Below are 22930 nucleotides of genomic sequence, written 5' to 3' on the forward strand. Positions count from 1 at the left end.
GACACTTTTTGCTCATCCAGTCTGATTCTGCTCATCTGTACAGAAAGCTGCTCGACTACTAACATAAAAACAATAATCTAACGATTAATACATCAAGATTCAGCTGACACAAAAGAAACTTTACTCTTTTACTCTTTCTCGCCGCGTTAAATTCAGTTAATTATTTTCAGCTCACATGATTATTGTTCAAATTACAGATGAATCTCTGCAGCAGAACCAGAAACTGGACAATGAAAATTGTAATATTAAAAAAATAGAAAACATAAATTGGATCATCTGAGAAGAGCTGGTGATTAAAATAGTAAAATGTAAACATTTAGTTGAATTAGAAAAAAAAACATTTTTAACCTCATCAATCAGTTTGAGAAGTGCTTTATCTTTACATCATGAAGCACAGGTAGTTTGGAGTCAAAGGTAGCTCACAAATTGACTTGAGGTTATTAAACCTGCAAGAATCAATCAAAATCAATTAATGCAGCTTTAACATAAAAAGGAAGCTGCAAAAATCTGTTGCTATTTTATAGTGGGGAGGTTTTTGGCGCTCTGCTGCTCCGTCTCCCACACAGAGTGCGCTCCTCTGCTCCAAGAGTGTCCTTCTGAATAACTGAGCAGTGCGGTCCAACAGCACCCTGAATTTTACGAATAGTCAAATCTGTGAGTGTGCACTCTGAGTGGGTCTTTTCAAACACACTCCTAGAGAGGGCAGTGTTGAGTCTCTGTGGTCACCATGGTGACATGTCTTGCACGCTTAGCAACGCCCTCTGCTGGACTCAGATACAGCTGCAGGAGACGGTCGACTGGGCCTCGTCCACATCCTCGCCATATAGAGTGATGAGCCTCGGGTGGACCCTGAATAGATCATACACACACACACACACACACACACACACATACACACACCAGACAGTTGAATGCATGGTAATATGTATGTAGTGGATATATTATGTATTTATAACTGTTGGTTAAACTATCACACAGCTAATTGATACTTTTTTGTGGATATAAATTTTAATACTTGGACATCTGCGACTTAAAAAAAAAGAATTTTAACTTTTTTTTTTAATTTAAAAGACTAAACAAGAATTACACTTATCAAGAAAAATGTTGGAAGAATAATTATTAATTAATAATGTATTAAATAATTACCACAAAACTTCAATTAATAACCCGGGCTATTATTTGTTTAAATCACTCAACTCCACAGGCTTATGTTTGGGACGAGCGTCTATACGGGACGGGCTTTTAATTCCTTTCACACAAAACTCAGCAAAGATGGAAATACAATCATATTATTTACTTAACCCTTTGAAACCTGATCAAATTGGCTTGTAGTATGTCCATATCGACAAAAGTTTGAACACACACAGATATTTGTATGCGTGATCTTAGCAGCTAGTGTTAACTCGAGCAGGTAGCTAACAACCCGGTTTTATACATCCACAGGATTTCTATAAAATTAACTGCATGGCAGCCGAAATGGGCCTCTAATTGAGACAGGCCTTTATTTGTCAAAATGTGTCACCACACAGCTAGTACACGGGACTGGGCGTTTAATTGGGACTAGACTTTTAAGTTTAAAGGTACCTCTGAATTTTAAAATTAAAGGTACCGTTAATAACAGTATTTATGATTATTGTACTAAGTTTATAATTTATACCTGACGAGCACTTCGTTAGCGATCTCCACCAGCTCTCCATCGATGTTCCAGGGGAAGGCGGCTCCCTCCGACTGGATGATGGGCGAAGTTTTGGACTCGCCCTCATCCTCGCTTTCCTCCTCCGACAGGCCAGTCAGAGAGCGAGGGCGGATCCTCACCGCTGACACGGCGTGCGTCTCCACGAATGAGAAGCTGAACTGCAGACAGAAAGGTGTGTGTGAGTGTGTGTGTGTGTGTGTGTGTGTGTGTGTGTGTGTGTGTGTGTGTGTGTGTGTGTGTGCGCGCGCTCACAGATTAAATGTCAAGACTCATTAAGATCCTCGTTAAGAAGCTTGATTATCTGGAGGAGTGACTGGGTTTGTCCCTGTTCACTGTCCTCTGCTGCCTCTACTGTCACACCATGATGCTCCAACAGGGGGGAGCAAAGACCAACAGACAGACAGAGAGACAGCCGGAGAGACAGACGGAGAGACAGACTTTTCCCCTCAGGTTTAATTTTTTTTTTTTTTAAATAGAATAAAATTATGTTGGAGGACAGATTCACCATTTCTGTAGTCTGTCTAACAACAATCATCCAGAAGTAAAATGTAATTACAACATCTACTAAAGTACAGTACTTCTGTAAAAAATGGAGGTATTTGTACTCTGTATTTCCATTTCATGACACTTTATGTTTATACTGTATTTGTCTGAGGAAAATATCATAGTTTTTACTCCAATTAGTTAATTTGACATCTTAAGTTACTAATTACTTTGTAAATAAAGACTGAAGCCTTATTGGAAAGTTAACTATTTCCCTTTCAAACAAACCAGTTCTCTGTAGATGAGGCGTCTGACTGGAGTCATTTTACTTTAAACTGTTTTTATTGCAGCTACAGTCTGTTTTCCAAATAAGTATTTTAATATTTGCAAAAGTTGAAAATAAAAGCCTAAATTGGAATTCTTCCCACTTTAATATTATTGTCCACCCAGATCTAGTCACTAATTCTGTGTAAATCTCACACCAGAAAGCATCAACTTTTGAACAGCCCCAAAACATACGGTAGTGTCTGAGTGATGTTTTCAATGCAGGGCTTTTACTTGCAATAGAGTATTTCCTACAGTGTTTTATTAGTACTTTTTCTTCAGTTACTGCTGCTTTTACTGTAACTCTGGTAGAGACCCACTTGATGAATTTAACCCTTTAAAACCTTAGCATTTTGGTTTGATTAAGAAGGCAATGAGTAACTTAACAACATAACCCCCCCAAAAAGCAAGAATTTAGTAAAAACAAAAAAGCAAAACAGCAAAAGTAAAGAAAGCAAGAAAGAAAAATATTTAAATGTGCTGGGAAAAATATGTGTGTACAGTTTTGAATACATAAATATAGAATAATTATAAAAATAGCTGTCTTTTGATAGCTTTTGATACATTTCTAATAACCCGATTTACAGGTAATATTCTTGTGAAAATCACCAATTTCTTGCAATTTGTGTAATATTTTTTGCCAGGTGTATAATTACTGTTTTAAAGAAATCAAACCATTTTGCTAAAAGGGTTAAACAGCTTGTGAATGATGTCTGAAAGCAGCACCAGAAAACGGATGATGAAAGTAGTTTCGATGTTTTTTTTTGTTTTTTTTTGGTCTTCAGATCACACAGCTGATAATTCTGCTTTGCTTTCTTCACCTGGCAGATCTGACTCAGGTGAGGGTTAACTTTCAAACCGGGGTTGTCATGGTTACGTGTGGGCCGCTCCACCACGATGCCGGTCTTGTCATGTTTGACTCTTAGCTGTCCCCGTCAGGACGGAGACCAACAGGAAGTAGGTCGGTGAGTAAACAGCCTGTTTACTCTGCCGGACGGTGAACGCCATGCGGTCGGTATATATAGTAAGTGGGTTAGTGTGCGGTCTCTGAGGCCGGGCAGAACCGGGCTAATCTGCTCTCACACCGCTGTGTTTATTTTCGCCCCGCGGAGCCTTCAGGACGGGGAGGTCAAGAGTGACGCAGCAAAGACAGGCGGCGCCATTTTGGCTCCGTTTCCTAGTCTGAGAAATATCTGTAACTTTTATCTTTTCACTGTTAGCGGACCGTCGCTGGTTAAAATGAAAAGTTTGTCTCTTTTCTGATTTATGAACTCTCGACATCTGGAACAACAAAACGTAGAAAAATGTTTAAACGGGACGGTGATGCGTTGGGCATGTAAGCTAGCAGGGATCGTCCCGCAACATTAGCTAATTTTACCTACAAGTTGCAATAATGTTTAAAGATAACATTTTAATCTAAAGTTAAAATAATCCTTTAAGGTTGTTTAGCATATAATAATGTCCTTTTAAGATTAAATGCTGACTAAGACGTAACGTTTTCGCTGCAACATTATGATTCTGGTTTCGCTTGTATGGAAAGTGCTGCACAATAGAGTCTGATTTGTTTACTGTCTAATGTTTGGTGCTGAGCAGGTAGTGCACTGGGATGATTTAGGACTTTTCTCCAATATGACACTATGAGATTAGTGGAAGTTACTTAAATTACCATTTTTCTAGCAAATTTAAAGCGCATATGCAGGTCTTTTAACTTGGAAAAAATCCAGTAAAATTAGGCAGTAGACTCCTTTTCCGTCGCCAGTGGACTAGACAGTAGATAATCGGCTTTGAAGGGTGTCATAGTGTAGGTGTTTACAAGAGTTTTTAAAATCTTGAAGTTACCATCAAAAATACAGACCGTCCTCTTTCTACAAACTCATGTGGAGGTGCAGTATTGAGGAAATAATGTATGTAATGCACATCTCCTGCCACCAGAGGGCAGGCTATAATTGTGTAACAGGCAGCTGAGCTGATATACATGGCGAGTGTTGGGGATAAGGTTAAAGGACTTGAAAAAACAGCCAGCAAAGATAGAGAGTGCTAGGAAAACAGCATCATTTCACCTCTACCTCTGTCAGTTAAGGGTTTATTTGGACCAAAACAGAGTTGGTGATTGGTGGAACAGAGGATTAACTAACAACACTAATTCTGCCTTCACATGCTCCTCATAGATATTGTATTTGCTGTATTAACGAGTTACAAGCACATAAACGACCCTTCAAAGTCATAATTATGAGTGGGACATTGTGAAATTTCAATGATACTTGTTGGAAATCATGGAAATAGTGTCAACAATTGACAGTAAAAAGTTATATATTTCGATATTTTGTTCCTGGTAGCTATCATCTTCTTTTATTAGTTGCACATTGTAGGTTATACATCTATTAGCTGTAGCAAGCAAGCAAATTTGAACTCTAAAGCATGTTAGGTGATTAAACTTTTACCTTATACAATGCACAAGCATTTTAAACTTGCACTTTAAAGCACCCAATTTTTGTTGCAATTACCTGCAACACCTTAAACCTTTATTCACTGACACAACAGGAACATAAAACTAGGCAAATAATACATAATTGTAATGGTATTTAAGTTGGTAACGAATTCAAACATCAACTAAATGCCTGATGTGCATTTTATGTGCTTCATTCTGCCGCTGAAGCACAAAGGAGCTCTGTGCTACTTGTTTTTGGTAAAACATCAACCATGTAAAAACAACCTTTTTAATTCTAGCGTCCATGTTTGTGCTTTTTTCTGACCAGGGCACTTGAATGTCGTAATTATGACTGCACAGCTGGGAAATATGATATTTCCAAGGAGCACGTGAAGGCAGCATTTTGTTTCTCTTAAGTTTGAGTGAAGTGTATTTTATGGTTAGTTGACAATGTATTTAAGCTAAAGTTAGCTTTGTGAAAGAGAGAAACTTTGATTCAGAAGGTGTATGGTTGAATTTCTCTGATGAGGAAAATATGAATGAGAATATTAACTTTATTTACATTTTGTGATTTTATTGTTTGATTATTAGACTGAAAAAGTGAAGACACTAAAAGCTGCATCGTTTCTACCTTCTCAGCCAAGAAAAAGTGATTAGACATATTTCAGTTTTGGTTATTTTGGCCTTAAAATACTGTCAAATGTTAAAAAAAGTGGACGTAGATTTGAAAAGATGTTGATTCTGACACTGGATTTTAAACCCCGTCACTCAGTCGGGTAACCTCTGCAGAGTAAATCAGAGGTAAAGATTGAGAGGGTGTTGACTGACAGCTGTTCTCACCTGTCCACTAGAGCTGCTGTATCTCTTCAGGTGTTTGATGAACTCGGACCTGGAAGTGTTTCCCACTGCGATCAACGCCGCGCTGCCGTTTGACAGACTGTCACAAACAGGAAGTGGAGGAGAAACATGATGAAATAAACCTGCAGTTTGGTGACACAGCTGACGTTAATGTTCTCAGAGGCGTAAGCTGCTCTCGTGTACCTGGTGTTGGGAGCCAGTCCTTGTGGAGTGTGTGGACTCAGACAGGGGATGGACATGACGCTGATGCTCAGATACAGGCCCTCAGTTGTCGTCCAGGACTCCTCCCCCTCTGCATCGACCAATCACAGAAAGAAAAGCAGTCAGTCAAACTGGTTAGGTGAAGAAATCTCAACCAGCTGTGATCTCCCGTCCACAAGTGTCCACAAACATGAAGTGGTCTCACCTGACTCCGGGTCCTCGTCCTGGTCTCTGAGAAAGAGATCAAATTTTGATTTGAACATGACAGTTTAGTTTTTTCTGGAGAGAATCAATATGACATACAGACATTTATAAACACAAAGACAATATTTCACAGCATTCAAGTCTGAGTGCACCAAGACTAAAAACAACAGTGTGTAAGCGGCAGCCCCAAAAATCAGGAACACAGCCTTGAAACAACCACGTACTGTTTCGTTTCATACAGTGCTAATGTAGTGTGTGTTTCTCACCTGTGTGACCTCTTCTCAGGTAGAAAAGACAGCTGGCAGTCTTCTGGTCTGAGGGAGACAGAAGAAGACAAAGGAGAGACCAGAATGAGTCTGCAGCCATTCTAGCAGCTCTGTGATGCTAAACGCTAACATCAGCATCCCAACGAGGTAAATACTTACATGCTAATGATCAGCAAGTACATGTTCACCATTAAATCTTAAATGTGCCAACATTTGCAAATTACAAGGAGGTTCGATTGGACATCTGTACCAAATTGAATCAGACTCCATCTAATACCACACCTTCACAGCCAAAATGGTACTTTTTTCAATGTTGGCATGTGACCTTTGGTGACATCCTTATTAGAAACAGAATTCAAGTCAGTTTTTTGGAGAGTGTGAAGTTGATGTCACGCCGTGTTAAATGTTTCTGACAGGGGCGCAGTCTCGTGAGGTATGTGCTCTGTTACACCAGAAACACTGTGCCTGCATCAGCAGTGCATGAGTGTCGCCAAAACGGATTTTTTTTTTCCCAACGCCCATGTTAACTGCGTGAGCTGACGTTAATCAAGCGCATCTCAGGTTTTTGTCAGTGGCAGCACATCTAAGAGCTCGCTGATTTTTTTGATGGGCCACAAGCAGTTTTCAGCAGAAATAGACAGTGAAAATGCTGTTTTGATACTTATACTGACCCCATACCACATTTTATTACAGTTTCAGTGTCTTTATCTCTCACAGAGATGAGAAAATACAAACAGTTTTTTTTTACTCAAACTTTCTTGCTTCCGTTTCAAAATAAAAGTCCCCTGACACAACGTCTCTGTCGACAGAATCACACCAGTTATAGACACAAGGCATTTTATTGTGAAAGATTTGCAGGACTGTGTTGTTGACAATGCTGCACAACTTGATAAATGAGTGGAATCTGTGCTTATAAATCTGTAAATAACAGCAGGCAGACCTGCCGAAGCGTCACAGGCGAGGTTGGCGTCACGTGCTGCTCATGCATGCAGTGTGTTTCTGGCGTTATTGTGCATGCTACAGTGAGCAGGAAACTGTATTTGGACAAACTTATTAGAGTAAACAGCATAGATCTGTATGACTTGGCAGCACAAGGCTGGATTAGCGATCCTGTTGCACTGCTTCACTCACACACCCTGACGTTTTTTTGGACTGAGTGCGTACACTTTGGTAACAGAGCACGTACCTTTCAAGATGAAGCCCGTGTCCCACACGGTGTGAATGTACCTTCACATTTTCTTTAACCTGAATTATTGTTTTATCTCAGAGGTCTTTACAGTCTTAAAACGTATAACCTCCAACCTTTGACCCTTAAAAACATTTAAAATCACTTCAACTTCAAAATTGTGTGTATTTGTTTTCGTGTGTGTTACCTCAGTCGAGCCAACGTCTTCACCAGAGCGTACTCTCGTCGCCGCGCTGATGGCATCCACCTCTTCTTCTCCGCCCGCGCCAAACTCCGCCCGCCAAAGCCGAACATGGCGGAGAAACCGAAACACACCAACTGACCGAGAGACGAGAAGCTGCACATGTCCACCTGCTGCAGGTGACCTGAAGACAGACGGAGAGATTAAATACTGACGAAAGATTATTTTTATTTATGAATATTTATTAAAATCAGGACCCTCCTCGTGGACAGCCTGTGAGAGGGCCAAGTGTTCCTATGGTGAGACATTTATTAATATTGATGAGGAGCAGCACGCCAAATATGAGTGACAGAAAGAGGTCGAGAGTGTGTGTGTTGATATCTATAAATGACACTGCAGTCGAGTGACCAGTCTCTGGGTGTGTATCAGTCCAGCAGCGTTCCTCCAACAGCTGGTGGGATTTAAGACTTTAATGTCACTTGGAATAAAATTTAAGACCAATTTTACTGCAGCCAATACTAAAGGAAAAAAAGCATGATCTGACATCAGTTACTTAACGTCACGGAGAACTTTGCTTTATTTTTTAAAATAAATATTGTAACATAAAACATGACTTTTGGATGATGTTTGTGCAAGAGACATTTGGGTAAATAGTATTGTTATTCTTTTAAAGTTTCCCATTATTTTTTTGCAATGCAAAAATGTCAGAGAAAAATGATCAGCAACAACAAAAACAACTACTTCCTATGTCTGAGCATTTTTAAGACTTTCAAAAGACTAGTTTAAGATATTTTAATGCCAAGTAAGGCCTCATATTTAGATTTATGGATTTAATGCCTTAATGCCATAAAGTCTTTTTATGGATCCGTGGGATCCCTGCCCCAGTTTGACCTGTCTCTGACGCAGCAGATTTAGGACAAATTTGTCTCTCAAAGTGAAGATTAAAACACAATTTGTCCCTTTTAATGTTTTCCAGCAAGAAGATGAATTTAACTGACTTTAAATGATTTGACTGTTTCTTCTTTTAAGTCAACACAAACATGAAACGTGTTGAAATCCCTTAAAACTGTCAAACTCCGTCGATTAGCTGACGGAGGCCACAAGATGAGGAGATGAGGCTGAAATATTTGTCCAGTAAGTTTACCTTCTACTGTTATTTATTACTGTGTATTTTCCTACAGCCCGTGAACGAACGCAGCGCAAACCACAGAAGTAACTGGAATGAAAATATAGCCAACCTCATCGACCTCATTTCACCATCAAGATCATTCAGTAAGATGCTACACACACACACACACACACACACACACACACACAAAGCAAGCGCGCCATCTGGCCACATACCTGCTGCTGTAACCTACTGAACTGTTGTCTCTCCACCTGTCTGTCTCACTGTTAGCCTGTCTGTCTCTCTGGATAGAATCTGATTTCCTCTCCATATGGCGTGTGTGTGTGTGTGTGTGTGTGTGTGTGTGTGTGTGTGTGTGTGTGTGTGTGTGTGTGTGTGTGTGTGTGTGTGTGTGTGTGTGTGTGTGTGTGTGTGTGAGAGTGAGAGAGAGAGAGAGAGAGAGAGAGAGAGAGAGAGAGGGTCAGTCTCACAGTCAGTGTGTCACTGAGATCAAACCTGCAGCGTTTCTTAAAGGTACAACCTTATATTTATTCTTAGATTTACATTTATTCTGACCAGCAGGTAATAAATACACTTTATGAACAAAAACTCATCATACACCATCATGTTGAAGTTTCTTGTTATCATACTGGTCATAACATTAAATGCTAATTTTGCTGTAGGACTCAACATAAAATGGTTAAGATGAAGCTCACTGTCACCAAAACAAACGCCGTGTCCTGCACTGATGACGTAGTAGTGGGACTCATCAGATCGGATCACCATGTGTCCATTGTCCAATGTCCACCATTGGTGGTTGTTTACACTTGTATTTAGCGCTCTCCACATTTGATTCGATCTCTGAAAACGCATGTTAATACCAGGTGTAGACAGAACCACAGAGTTCAGATGTGTTCACCTGCTGTTGTGAACACATCTGAACTCACCTGGAGTCACCTGGTGCTCGTGGGAAAAGCTTCCTGCCTGGGAAATTACTGTTTTCTATTGTTCAGGAATTATAGCATGAACTGTATGTACCACTGAATACTCCATCTGTCACACACGCACACACACACACACACACACACACACACACACAGAGCTCTGAGTGTTAATTAGTGTTAACGAACCACCATCTCACCACAGCCCCTCAACACAATTCAAACACAGCAGCCCGCTCTGCTGACAGCTGATTGGTCGACAGGATTACCTGACAGGTGAAGGGGGGCGGGGCTACAGCGAGCAGAGCGAACCTGTGATTTAGAGTGAAAGTGATCCTCCTGTTAGACATCTGTCCATCCGCGGCCTCCGGAGTCCGTCCACACAGTCTGTCTGTCTGTGTGTCTGTTTGTTCTCAATCAGTCTGACCACCAGCCAATCACAGCACAGCTCAGCAAGAACACAAGCTCCTGATTGGCTCCCTGTGAGCCACCTGAAGTAAAATTAAATTTGAGCAACGATGGGAAGATGACTGTAGATCGAGGACAAGTAGAATCCACCCAGACTAACATGAGTACAGATTTATAGCAGGTAGAAGCAGCAAAGGGCGATGAGACAGCAGAGGTAGAAGCTGCTCGAAACAACATGCCGATAGATCTGGAACAGGTAGAACCCACCCAGGACAACATGGCTGTATATCTAGATGAGGAAAACCCCAGCGTGTTAAAGTGACCATAGATCTAGAACAGGCAGAACCCACACATTATGTGCTTGTAAATCTACAACAGGCAGAACACTTCCAAGATGACCCAACTAAATATTTAGAATAAGTAGACCCCACCCAGGTCAGTTAGACTATAGAGCGAGGATAAGTAGATGCCATCCAGGAACAGGTAGAACCTACCCAGGACGATGTGCAGCGCGGCAGTGACTGGATCTCTGACTCCATGAACAGAACAGGAAACCACGTCTGTAGAACCTGTAAAGACGGACAGACTTTTCTGTGTGTGTGTGTCTGTACAGTGTTGTCTATAGTGTATAGATCTATATGAGGGTGTTTCCTTTCTCTCACCTGCAGGAATGATTCCAAGTGGCAGCACTGGTTTTACTGGTTTCTTTGGCGAATTGGCATCCAGCTGAGCTCTGAGGACCAGCGCGTGACACAGCTCCGCCACTGAACCGTCCCCGCCGACACACACCACCCTGACAGACAGTTGGAGACAGACAGGTAGATAATTATTTGTCTTTGCAGAGTTGTCTCTCAGTCATCCAGGTTAAAACAAAACTATCCACTGGACTTTTATTGTGACGTTTAAGACATTTTTCACTGATCTTTGCTTCTGATGGCAGACAGGAAATCCAGTGAACACTCATAGAAGTGAGTTATTTTTGACGCCTTGAACAGGTGTCCTCAACGTCATGGTCATCCAGCAGAGGGCGTGACTTCTCCACAGACTATTGCTGATTATCTCCTGACTGACACAGCAGCACTGAACAGGTCTGCGTCATGTACGTAACACTGACACTAATGTCACAGTCATAGCCTTGTTTACACTTTTTTTAGATTTCTTTTTTAGATTTTTTTTTTAGACAAAAAGACAACATTTAATATTTGGAACCATTTAGAGAGGCTATGAAATTTTATAGTATTTTTTTAAATACTGGTTGGTGACGACACAACCATTTCTTAGGGGGTTTCTAAGGGTTCACTCTGGGCAATTTCTTTCTTTAAATTAAAAAATATCTTGTCTGTAGCCCTGAAAACTGTGATAATAGACAGATGTGCACAAAACCTAAAAATAATAAATGAGGAAGAAAACATTAAATTATCGTTTGTATCTACAGATGTGCATTTACTTTGAGACTCTTATTATTATTACTGTCACAATGTGGTATTTTTTGTGTGAAATTTGGTGCGTTTGTCCACTTTTATCACATTTATGAAGGCGAGGGAGAGGTTTTGGTTGTTTATCATTAATAATAATAATTATGATAAAGCAGACTTATATAGTGCTTTTCCCCAAAGACACTTTACAAAGGGAGGTATAAATACTAAGAAAAAGAAAGAAAAATAATAGCAATAAACAGTAAATTCTTTGATGTCGACAATAAGATAAAATGAAGATTAAAACTGAACTGAACCCACTCAGGAAAAAAAACACTGATACTTATCACAGCTTGATTGTCTGACAGCTCTTTCCATGTTTTTTTAGGAGATCATCAAAAAATGAGACCATTTGTCTTCAGAGTTCGTGTTTGCAGCAAATGTGAAGTAAACAAGCCCCGCCCCCTCCTCCTATGTATGGGATTACCTGAAGCTCCGGTCGCCACGGTGACAGCTAGCCTAATTGGCAAATGTAGGTTTCAACCAAATCCTCACCAGAGCAGCCTCACACACACACACACACACACACACACACACACACACACACACACACACACACACACACACACACACACACTCACTCAGCAGCTAGCTTAGCAACGCTGGGCTAATCTTCTCTAAGCACATTAAGCTTTATGAGGGCTGAGCACAAAAGCTGCTTACTCACACACATACATGAGCATGCTCACACACATTCATGAACACGCTCACACACATACACGAACACGCTCACACACATCCATGAACACACTCACACACATACACGAACACGCTCACACACATCCATGAACACACACTCACACACATACATAGATGAACACAAATACACACACACACACACACACAGACCATCACAGATAATGATGAGTTTGGTGTTTTTGCACTTGCAGTTATTGTATTATTTGTTTCAGTACCACAACATATTGTTGTTGGGGTTGTTTTTTTTTTAAATTCTAACTAGTGAGTTAAGCTCATTTAGCAGTTGCCGTTTGACCTCACCTGCCTGTTTGTGTGTGTGTGTGTGTGTGTGTGTGTGTGTGTGTGTGTGTGTGTGTGTGTAAATCAGTCTGGGTCAGTGTGTTTTAGTGTCAGTCTGCAGTAAACTGCAGTATAATTATCTGGTTCAGTTCAGGTTGTTATAGAGGGATGATGTCACAGTTTGAGCACCTTTGATGTAAACTCTGGATCTTTATTTTACAACTTTATCTTTATTTAATGAAAGGGACCTAACTATTTCATATAAACTTATGTTTTACTTGAAGTAAATTATTTCTTAACTTTGATGTAATTATCTAGTTGTTAGTGGCATTATAAAAACACCATTAATATATCAATGAATTAAATAATTATATTATATTATTATACACTAACTAAAGATGGGGCTAAATGGATGACAGGGTTCCCACTCATTTTTACTGATGAATTTTCCAAACTTTTCCATGACTTTTCTAGAACATTTTACCCCAATTTCCATGCCTTTATCTAAGGAGTAAGAAATGTAGGTCTACAAAGTGACACAGCCACACGTTATTAAACATCCTTTTGCCAGCATTGGCAGATAAGGAAACTGCAAGCGTTATGACAACTTTACTTGCTCGTACAACAGCTGCTTCATATGTCAACAGAGCAGACCGTCACATAAATGTACTTAACAAAACATCAAGGCCACCCCTCTTTTGGAGGCCTGGAAAATGGGTTTTTTCATTTCATAACTTTTCCACGACTGTAGGAACCCTCAAATGGTCAATGAGGCCATTTAGGCCAAAAACTGCCTTGTTTCCCAGGAAAAATACCTAAACTCTAAATCTCATGATCACTTTTGATTCTTCTGCAAACACTAAACTCTGACCTTGAAATGTTGTTATATGTCAATATAACAATAAACATTTAGACTGCAGCTGTTTCTTCCTAATACAATACTTTTTACGCTACAATAGTAACTTACTGCCTGTATATTTGGCAGAAAAAAATCAGCTGTATTGAGTGCAGAAAGTCATCAATCTTATTTACATGAAAGAATAACATCTAAATTTTAAAATAAACTGAATTTCATTTGTAAAATACTGCAGTAGACCTAATTTATAGCAGGGATTTTCTTCATCTTCTGGGCATAAGAGTGGTAGATTTAAAAAAATTGAAATCACAAGAAAGAGATGGTGAAAGGGAGAAGAAGATGAGAGTAAACTAACCCGTCATATTCATCCAGCTTGCATTGCATTCCTTCATCACCGAGAGAGCATGACCCTTCCTCTCCGTCACTGGAGAGAGACAGACAGGAGGAGAGAGAGAGAGACAGACAGGAGGACAGAGGAGAAAGGGAGAGGGAAAACAGATGGAGAGACATTTAGATGGACAGAGACAGAGTGTTTATGTATGTGTGTGGTCACATGTACACAAGTGTGAGTTCCATGGCTGCCAAAAAAAAAAAAAAAAAAAGTGGGACAACGGATATCACACCATCTGCTGAGAGGAGGAGAGGGGACGATATGAGGAGGAGGAGAAGGGAGAAGAAGAGAGAAAAACATATAACAGGGAGGAGGAGGAGAGGGGAGATAAAGAGAGGAGACTAGGAGAGAAAACAAGGAGAAAAGAGAGATGAAGAGAGGAGACGAGAGAGTAAATGGAGAAAAGGGGTGAAGGGAGAAAAATGAGAGGAGAAAAATGTGAGGAGGAAAGAAGGAGGGGAGATGAGGAGAAAAACAGGTGATAAAGAGATGAGACGATGTGATGGAACAAGGGGAGGAGAAGAGAGTAACAGGGACAAATGGGGAGAAAGGAGAAAACAAGAGAGGAGAGGATGTAAGCAGGAGAAAAAAGGAAAGGCGGGGAGATAAGAAGAAAAGGGTGTAAAGAGAGGAGGGAAAACAGGGAAGAGATGAAAGGAAACAAGGAGAAAAATGGAGATTAACAGGAGAAAAACAAGGAGAGAGGGGATGAGGAGAGGAGAGGAAACAAAGAGAGGAGAGGGATGAAGAGAGGAGAGAAGGAGCGAAAAGAGAGAAAAAGGGAGATGGAGGAATCAAAGAAAGAAGAGGAGATGAGGACAGGAGGAGGAGAAAAGAGGAAACAAGAGGACAGGAGACAAGAGGAGAGGAGCAGGTTGTCCCCCTGTCACAACAGATGGGCTAGGCTCCGCCCCCTGTATCAGGTTACCTAGCGACCAGAGACTGCCATTAACTCTGACCTTTGGACCTCCTCTGCACACACACACACACACACACACACACACACTCACTCACACACACACACACACACACACACACACACACACACACACACACACACACACACACCCGTCTTCACATATATCAATAAAGAAGTAGCGACAATGAAAACTTAAAACCACAGTACTTTAACATAACTTTATGTTATGACAACATTCGGAAAAATTCATCCTGAGGTGTTTTAACTGTAAGGTTTTATAATTTACTGTAAAGATGGTCAGTAGATAAATAAACAGGTGGACGGACTGACCGGTGATGTCAGTGCGGACGTCGGCCATCTTGAAAAGCGGAGCTACATGATCTCTGTAGATGTGGACGGCCTCCTTCTTGTGGCTGCTGGGGTTGATGAACACCTTTAGATACCTGGGACGCCTGCTCGACTCTGCGCACACACACACACACACACACACACACACACACACACACACACACAGACAGAGAGAACACAGCATCAACAGTTAAGGCGGTCTGTCCAGTCATCTGTAGTTTTTGTATCATATCATGTATCATAATAATCTGCAGTGAAAATGGTCTGTTTTTAGCCACACTAAAATATCTCAACAACTTTTTGATGAAATTTTGTGCAGACATTCATGTTTCCCAGAGGATGAATCTTAATGAGTTAATGGCGATCCCTGACTTTTCTTTAGTGTCCCCATTCATTTTCACTTTTCAGTAAGGTTTCCATCACACACTTTTACAAAACTTACGTGATATTTTTTAAATGTCGATAAAACACATTTGTGAGATGACTTGCGTGATAACATTTCAAGAAGCATGGCGATGGATGCTTAAAAACATTAGCAGGTTTATTTCTATTGCAGCCAAAGCACTAGCCGTCATTATTTCCAATTAAAGGCATCATAGGCGTGTTATGTGAGCGATAATGGATTGTGGATTCAGAACTTCCAGATGATCAGCTCAACTTTTGAAGAGTTACGTGATGCAATAACACCTCTTGTAGCGCCTGCTGCATCACGCCTGAGGGAGCCACTTCCTGCTGACAAGCGCATAGTCATGGCATCAGGTGAACTATAAAATCGGGAAAAAAAAAAAAAAAAATTTAATTTATTTTTTTTAGTAAAAATTAAATTTTAATTTTTTTTTTGCCTGAAATACACACTCACACGGGCTTAAAAACTTTTTTGTGATAAATAGGATTTTTTTTTAGAAATTGACGTGTTTCCATTAGGCAGGTTTTGTATTCAAATTTCTATTTGAATAATGTGGGTTAATTGAAAACCACCAAGTGATGATGCCACATGTCATTTATAAATCATTTTCAAAAATGTCAACATAGTTCTAAGTAAACTTTTAATTGTCTACTAGTTTTCCTCATTATTTTTAGTTAGGCCATAAGATAAGATAAGATAAGATAAGATAAGATAAGATAGAAATGTATTAATCCAGTGGAAAAATGCTGTGCAGCATTTTCAGTACAAAGTATTTAAGAAAGCAAATATGTAGTTAAAAAATATCAAGCAGATATCGAAAAACATCAAAATCCAAAAAATGCACAATACCAGAGTTATAATCAAGGTTAACTGTCAGAATCATAAATTGCTCTACTTCTGAAATATTCTTAAATTTGTGATTAATCTTTCAATTGTTCAGTCAGTTACATGTTGAATAGTAGTGGAAAAAATGCCTATAACAATCTGCCAAAATTTTTCAAGTTTCAGATTCTCAAATTTGAGGTTTTACTGCTTTTCTTTATTTTGTATTTCAGTAAACATAGTAACTTTGGGTCTGGGACTGTTGTATTGTCCCTTTTGTTACATAAATTAAAAAATCGGCTAGTAAAAGTCTGAAGGGATGATGAATTGCAGATTGGACTTTAGCAGTGAAGACACCTGTATACTATTTTAACATGGAAGAAGCCTGATTGAATCAAATATATTCAGCATGTTGTTTTACATCACAAGCACTAGCAGACAGTGTGTGTGTGTGTGTGTGTGTGTGTGTCTCTGCAGTCAATACCATGTAACCACATACACACACACACCCCTGACCCCCTGTACAGCTCATCATTAGGCAGATTTAGAGACCGCATTATAAATCCCAAAAGACCAGCACAGATCAATACACACATGCACACACACACACACACACACACACACACACACACACACACACACACACACACACACACACACACACACACAGCACCAGCTCCATTATCCAGATCATTACTATAATCTGCTCCCAGAAGGCTGTGACCTCGCCCTGTTAATGACCCCACTCATACACACAGAGCAACCTCCTGCCATCACTCACACCCACAGCTCTGACCAGGTTCAGGAGTTCCTGTGAGGAGTAACCCAACGTCCCCCCACCACTCCTCTCTCAACTCAACCCCTTACATTACCAGAAGCTCCGCCTCTTTGGTGCTCCCCAAAATACGTAGACCCAACGTCTCCAACCAACATGATTCCACTACAGTATTTAGGGACTTTAAAACCTGTATCAACATCAGCTTTCTTGTGCTGTGTTTTAGACACCAAGCAAGACAGAGAATTATTTGAAAATATCAATAAATAGATAAATAAAAAATTAATGGGGAAATATGTCCTGAAAATGACATTCATGATAATTAGAATTATTTATCTCAAGGTATGTTATGTAATATGTAGCACTTTTGTTTTGTTTTCCTTGTTTTTGTTTGTTTGCTAATTTTCAGAAATCTTTTTAATTTTATTATTTTTTTTTTATTTTGAGGGGTCATTTCTTGTAAAGTTGCCCATTGCCTTCTTCCTACGTTCCTGAAAGAAATCCGGCTAGTTTGCGCAGGCTTCAAAGGGTTAAATTTGAGTTTCTACCCTTGTTTCACGAGAGTCACATCCATGAGAACAGTAAGGTACTTGCAGCTGCTTTATCCTCAAGAACCCAGGATGATACTAGGAGCCGGGGTGGAACAAAGGCTTAGGATGGCTCTTGGGGCCCCTATAACCGCCAGACATAGACAAGGTCCCAAGGCAGCACTCGGAGCCAGCATGAACTAGAAACCAATTAGCCATTTATGATCAAACTGTTCCAGGAAACTATGGAACCAACGTCCCTAAACTCAGGAAATAAAAGTCCCTTTTGAACAGTGATGTTTGCGTTTCCACCTCATCTGAAGAACCAGGAAAATTAGACAAATAAGACGGATGACTCACTCACGTGTTGTTTGCGTTTAATGTGGGATGACCCTGTTGTTTGAGTGGATGTAATGAATGAATGCAAAATAGACTAAAATTGTCTCTAAAGATGATCAGCTGAAAGTAGTATTTTTGCATTACAGTACTGAAACAATCAGTAAATCAACTTTAATTTTTCTTGTTTAAATTGCTTTTTTCTGTCATTGCCACTCTTCCTCTCATTTATTGCCTGTTCCTCTCTTCTAACATGACTTGACAACATAACTTTGTTTCTGAAATTAATAAAAATGACTCGACATGTCCACCTCTGGACCCAGTATGACATTAGAGTCACAGCAGCAGCAGCAGCGACTGTTGCACAGTTTATGGGGTTGAAGTCTTTTAGCATGCAACTGCCCCATTAGCACCAAAACTGTCAAAGTAGTTTCTAATTTCGATACAATACAATACAGTCGGAGACCCCTCAGTAGACTGAGATTTCTCCAAGTCGAGCAGTTGTTTTGTTTTGTCTTTTTTTCTGGTCAATGTGCTGTGCAGTGTGTGCTTGTTTTGGTCCCCAGATTTTGTGGCGGAGTGAGTGCTCTTTACTTTCACACTCCTCTTTGGTACAGACTGCTGCATAGATGCAGGCAGCGTCACAGATGAAGAGTGGTTCCGATATAACATAATCTTCTCTCTTTTTCTTAAAAGTGGTGAATTTACAATAAATATGACAGTCTCTGGCTTTTGTTTGATATCTAGCGTTGGCGTAAAGGTTGCACACTGCTGATCCGTAGGCAGCGTCCATAGCTTTTTTACTATATTAACTGAATGCTGCTGTCACACTGAACTGCTGCTGAGCCCCATTTAAACTTTATATATGTAAAAAAAAAAAAAAAAATAAATAAATAATTGTTAATAATAAATAACAGCCAAATCTGTTTCGCCTGGCATTGTTCTGAGTCGGGTAAAGCTCGTACAATACCTTGTAAAATATCAATATGTGATAACATTTTGGATACCATAGTGAAAAATTGACATTGAGGGCATAATATTCAACATTTTTAGTGAAATATAAATTTAAAAGAGGCTATAACATATCCAACAAAAAATGTTATAAATAACATGTAATTATTATTTAAAATAGTTATTGTTAGTCCTATAATGATTCTAAATGCCTAAAATGGACACTCTCTGTTTCTCTCAAAGCAGTGATGTATGGTTGAGGCGCACTCTCTTTCTCTCTCTCTCTCTCTAACACACACACACACACACACACACACACACACACACACACACACACACACAAACACACATAAACAGTCTCATAGGATGAGGTCATTCACTTTGGATATTTTTCTAAGACGACATGCAGACAGGTACATGCAGAGAGATCAAATATCCATCAGATCATCTCCGTGCCTCGGCCAGCAGCAGGTTGCTATGGAGCTGCTAAAACGTTACCATAGTAAACAATCCCAGTGTTGTCAGGGAGAAGTGTTGAGTTTCTGACAGAGGACTAAAGACTGAAGCTGCTGGATGTTGATGATAAAAACAGATGATAATTTGGTGCATCTGAGGTCAGCAGACAGAAATCATCAATTAAAGGCTTTTAACATCCAGTTTAATCAGATTACCTGAAATGATACATTTTAAGTGTCTGACAGACACCAGAGAAAATGATAATAGAGAGAAATGCTAATATTTGTCATGTAGAGTGTGATTTTCAGTTATGAAAAACATTTCATTCATCACCTCCCTAATACAGATTTATGAAATTTTGGAGTCTGGCAAAAACTATGTTTAAACTTTAAAGAAATCACCGCAAACACTTGTCTTTAAGTCCAACCAAAGTAAGCATAGAAAGTATTGTTCTGGAAATCCCTGTAGCCCTTTACCTGAATATGAAAGACAGAGACAGACCTCTCCTCGAGTCGCTATGGAGACACTCGCGGACCTCATGGATACACCGGTTAATATGTAACACAGAGCTGCACACACACACACACACACACACACACACACACACACACACACACACACACACACACACACACACACACACACACCATAGAGGCCATAATGGAGTTTATAGAGGCGTCAGACTGAACTGTCCCTTCATGTTAACAGAGATAAACTAGATCAGTGCCCGCTGTTTGATACACCAGGTTGTGTTAGTCATGTGTCAGCAGTAACGTCATTAGGAAAACATATATTGTTGTTTTTATTACTGCAGTCTTAGTGACTTAGTGTGTTTAGATTTTGATGTTTGAGAGAAAAATTACAATTAGATCTTAAACAACTAGTCAATCTGATAGCTATTTTGAGCTATTCAGATAATTAATTTATTGTTCAAGTAATATTTCATAAAATATAACATCCATTTTCGAGTCCCTTTTCCATTATGAGGATTTTGAGTATCCTTGTGTTTCTGATTGTTGGTCAGACAAAACAAGACATTTAAAGATGTCACCCAGGGACCCAGAGAATGACATTTTGTAGACCAGTCGATTAATGAAGAAAAGAATCGGAACGATAACATCACAAATAATAAAATAATAAAGCTGCAAAAAATAATATTTCTAATATTAATAATATTATCATAAGAATAAAGTTGCATTGTTTTTTGAATACTTTGATCTGATCAACTTCATAGTAATTAATCAGGACCCTAAACATTTGAAGTTTGTAGTTGGTGAAGTACAGAGGGCTAAAACTGTTACTTGAATGTGTCATACATTTAATTAACAGAAAATCAAGGACAGACATGAAGACAGACTGAAGGCGTTTCCTAAACAGTCCTGTGGACTCCCAAAGAACTTTTCTGTTTGCACTCGGAAAATGCCTGTTTCCATTTTAGCTAAATTATTCTGCTCATCTCAGGATAATCATGACTTAGGCTAACACTGAAAATTGTGTTTTTGCCTTTTCAGCCAAGAAAAGGTGATTAGACTTTGAGTTAGAGTTGTTTTAGTTACTTGATAACTGGAACTATAAGATTCTTTAAACGGTACGAAAGGATTTGGATTTGATAAAATGATATCAAACCAAATTCCTGCGCTGATGTTTACGGCGTAATTTTGACCTCAGCACACTTTACAGTCCCACCGGACTGACCTCACTTTGTCTCTGTGAACCTAAACTGACAGCTCTGTAAGCGAGCGCAAAACTGGCATCAGATTGACAAGACAATTGATCTGGGAGGAGTCGTGGCGGCCGCTGGTGACCTAGGCAAGCTCAGTCTGTCCGTCCCAGTCAGCTCTGCCGTCGCCGGCCTGTCAGTCTGTTGTGCTGTTAAACAACTGCAGTCAATCCATCCCGCCGTCTGACTGCGTGTCTGGAAACAGACTCTATACAGCGTCACTGCTCGCCTTTTGTCACCGACTGCCATTCACTCTCCGCACAGCGTTCTGCAGCTGCTACATACAGCAAATAACGCTCTTGAAGAGTGTCTGCTCTCTGCTCGCCTTTGTGAGGCTGAATGTTTGGGCCTGAAGGTTAAGAAGTGGCGGTGGTGTCGGCAGTGGCGGGACTGCCCGCTTCGCGACGCCACGATTCACACAACAATGTGCTTTTCACCCTGACCTCTGGCTGGAAAATAGGCTTAATGTCCGCACAGCGGCAGAGTGGCTGACTGTTTACCTTCTGCGCACACACACACACAGACTCCTCCGCCGCGGTGTGTAAAGTCACAAAAGCCGTCACAGTTTGATGTGCGGTGTGACCACACGAGCTGACACACGACCTGTGAGCCATTCATGTGTGCGTGAAGACAAACACTTAAAGAAGTTGTGACTTTGCTGCAGGGCCTCGTGGGTAATCTGGTTTGATGGACGGAGAGACGGACAGACAGACAGGTGACCAGCGATAATGTGTCAGACCGATGCCATGGTGACAGTACGGCGGTAGTGTGTGTTTGACCTTTGACCTCCTCATTTATGGAGGAGCTTGTAACGTCTCTGTTGTAGTCGACAAAGAAAACCCGAAATGTAGAGAGTGTGTTTTGTGTGTTAAAGTTAAATCCATACACACCAACAGCACTCTAACATTTCTATTGTGTGTTAAGTGTCAGCCAGGCGCCGCCCACTACAGTGCACCTGGGAGAGCAGCGTGTGGGAACGCCAGTCCGCAGCAACACCCTGGACTTTATCAAACTGGTCCCATCATGAAGAATTTGAGGTACAAGTTGAAGTTGCTGTTGCTGAAGTTATGCCACTTTTTTATATGGAAAAAAATCATAAAAGACACAAAAAGATACGACGGAATACAGCAACCGAGGGAGTTATAAAGTTCAGATTAACTTTACCTGCACAAGCCGTAAACACAACACACTGTCTCCTTATAAAGTTGTTGGTGAACGTGTTAGCAAGAGGCTGCTTATTTACACTCATTTATGTAAGTCTTTATCCAGCAGACATGGATTAACATTAATTTGGAGTCATGTTTGTATGGACCTGATGAAACAAAATCTGGCTCCTTCACTTTCTTTACTTGTCTGTGTGCTGTGTGGTGCCGAGCAGGTAGTGTGGAGTTGGACCAATATCTGTTCCAGTGGTGGTACCTTGAATTCAGTAGCGGTACCTTTTTTGGTACTTTACTCTCTCTGTAATACCAACATTTTAATTTTTGAACTACTAGTGACACAGTAGACTAAAACTCAACTTTGCTCCTCTGTACTTATCTAATCACACATAGAGCTAATCTTCATTTTCTCTGTATGTCTGCTTGTGTGTGTATATGTGTGTCTGCCTGTTGAGCAGTAAAACTAGGCTTTTGCTAAAATAACATAGAAAAGAGATTGTGCTAAAACTCTCACTGTAGATGGTGC

At 40.1% G+C, this 22930-nt stretch overlaps 1 protein-coding gene and 1 long non-coding RNA gene across 2 annotated transcripts in view; one reads left to right on the plus strand and one right to left on the minus strand.

Moving 5' to 3' along the window:
• Positions 1 to 292: 292 nt before the first annotated feature.
• Positions 293 to 22930, minus strand: part of cerkl (ceramide kinase-like) — a 34388-nt gene continuing 11750 nt past the window's right edge. Inside the window, 13 exon segments of the mRNA XM_042495171.1 lie at positions 293 to 849; positions 1658 to 1854; positions 5772 to 5868; positions 5973 to 6081; positions 6196 to 6221; positions 6461 to 6508; positions 7834 to 8011; positions 10779 to 10853; positions 10947 to 11077; positions 13949 to 13971; positions 13974 to 14017; positions 14217 to 14219; positions 15234 to 15365. Coding sequence (XP_042351105.1) covers positions 771 to 849; positions 1658 to 1854; positions 5772 to 5868; positions 5973 to 6081; positions 6196 to 6221; positions 6461 to 6508; positions 7834 to 8011; positions 10779 to 10853; positions 10947 to 11077; positions 13949 to 13971; positions 13974 to 14017; positions 14217 to 14219; positions 15234 to 15365 — 1142 coding nt within the window. The 3' untranslated portion in view covers positions 293 to 770.
• On the plus strand, positions 7927 to 11034 carry LOC121949478. Its single transcript, XR_006106237.1, has 3 exons — positions 7927 to 8006; positions 9009 to 9099; positions 10953 to 11034. It is a non-coding gene; the product is annotated as an uncharacterized LOC121949478 (long non-coding RNA).

Source organism: Plectropomus leopardus, chromosome 10, assembly GCF_008729295.1.
Source record: "Plectropomus leopardus isolate mb chromosome 10, YSFRI_Pleo_2.0, whole genome shotgun sequence".
Classification (NCBI taxonomy): Eukaryota; Metazoa; Chordata; class Actinopteri; order Perciformes; family Serranidae; genus Plectropomus; species Plectropomus leopardus.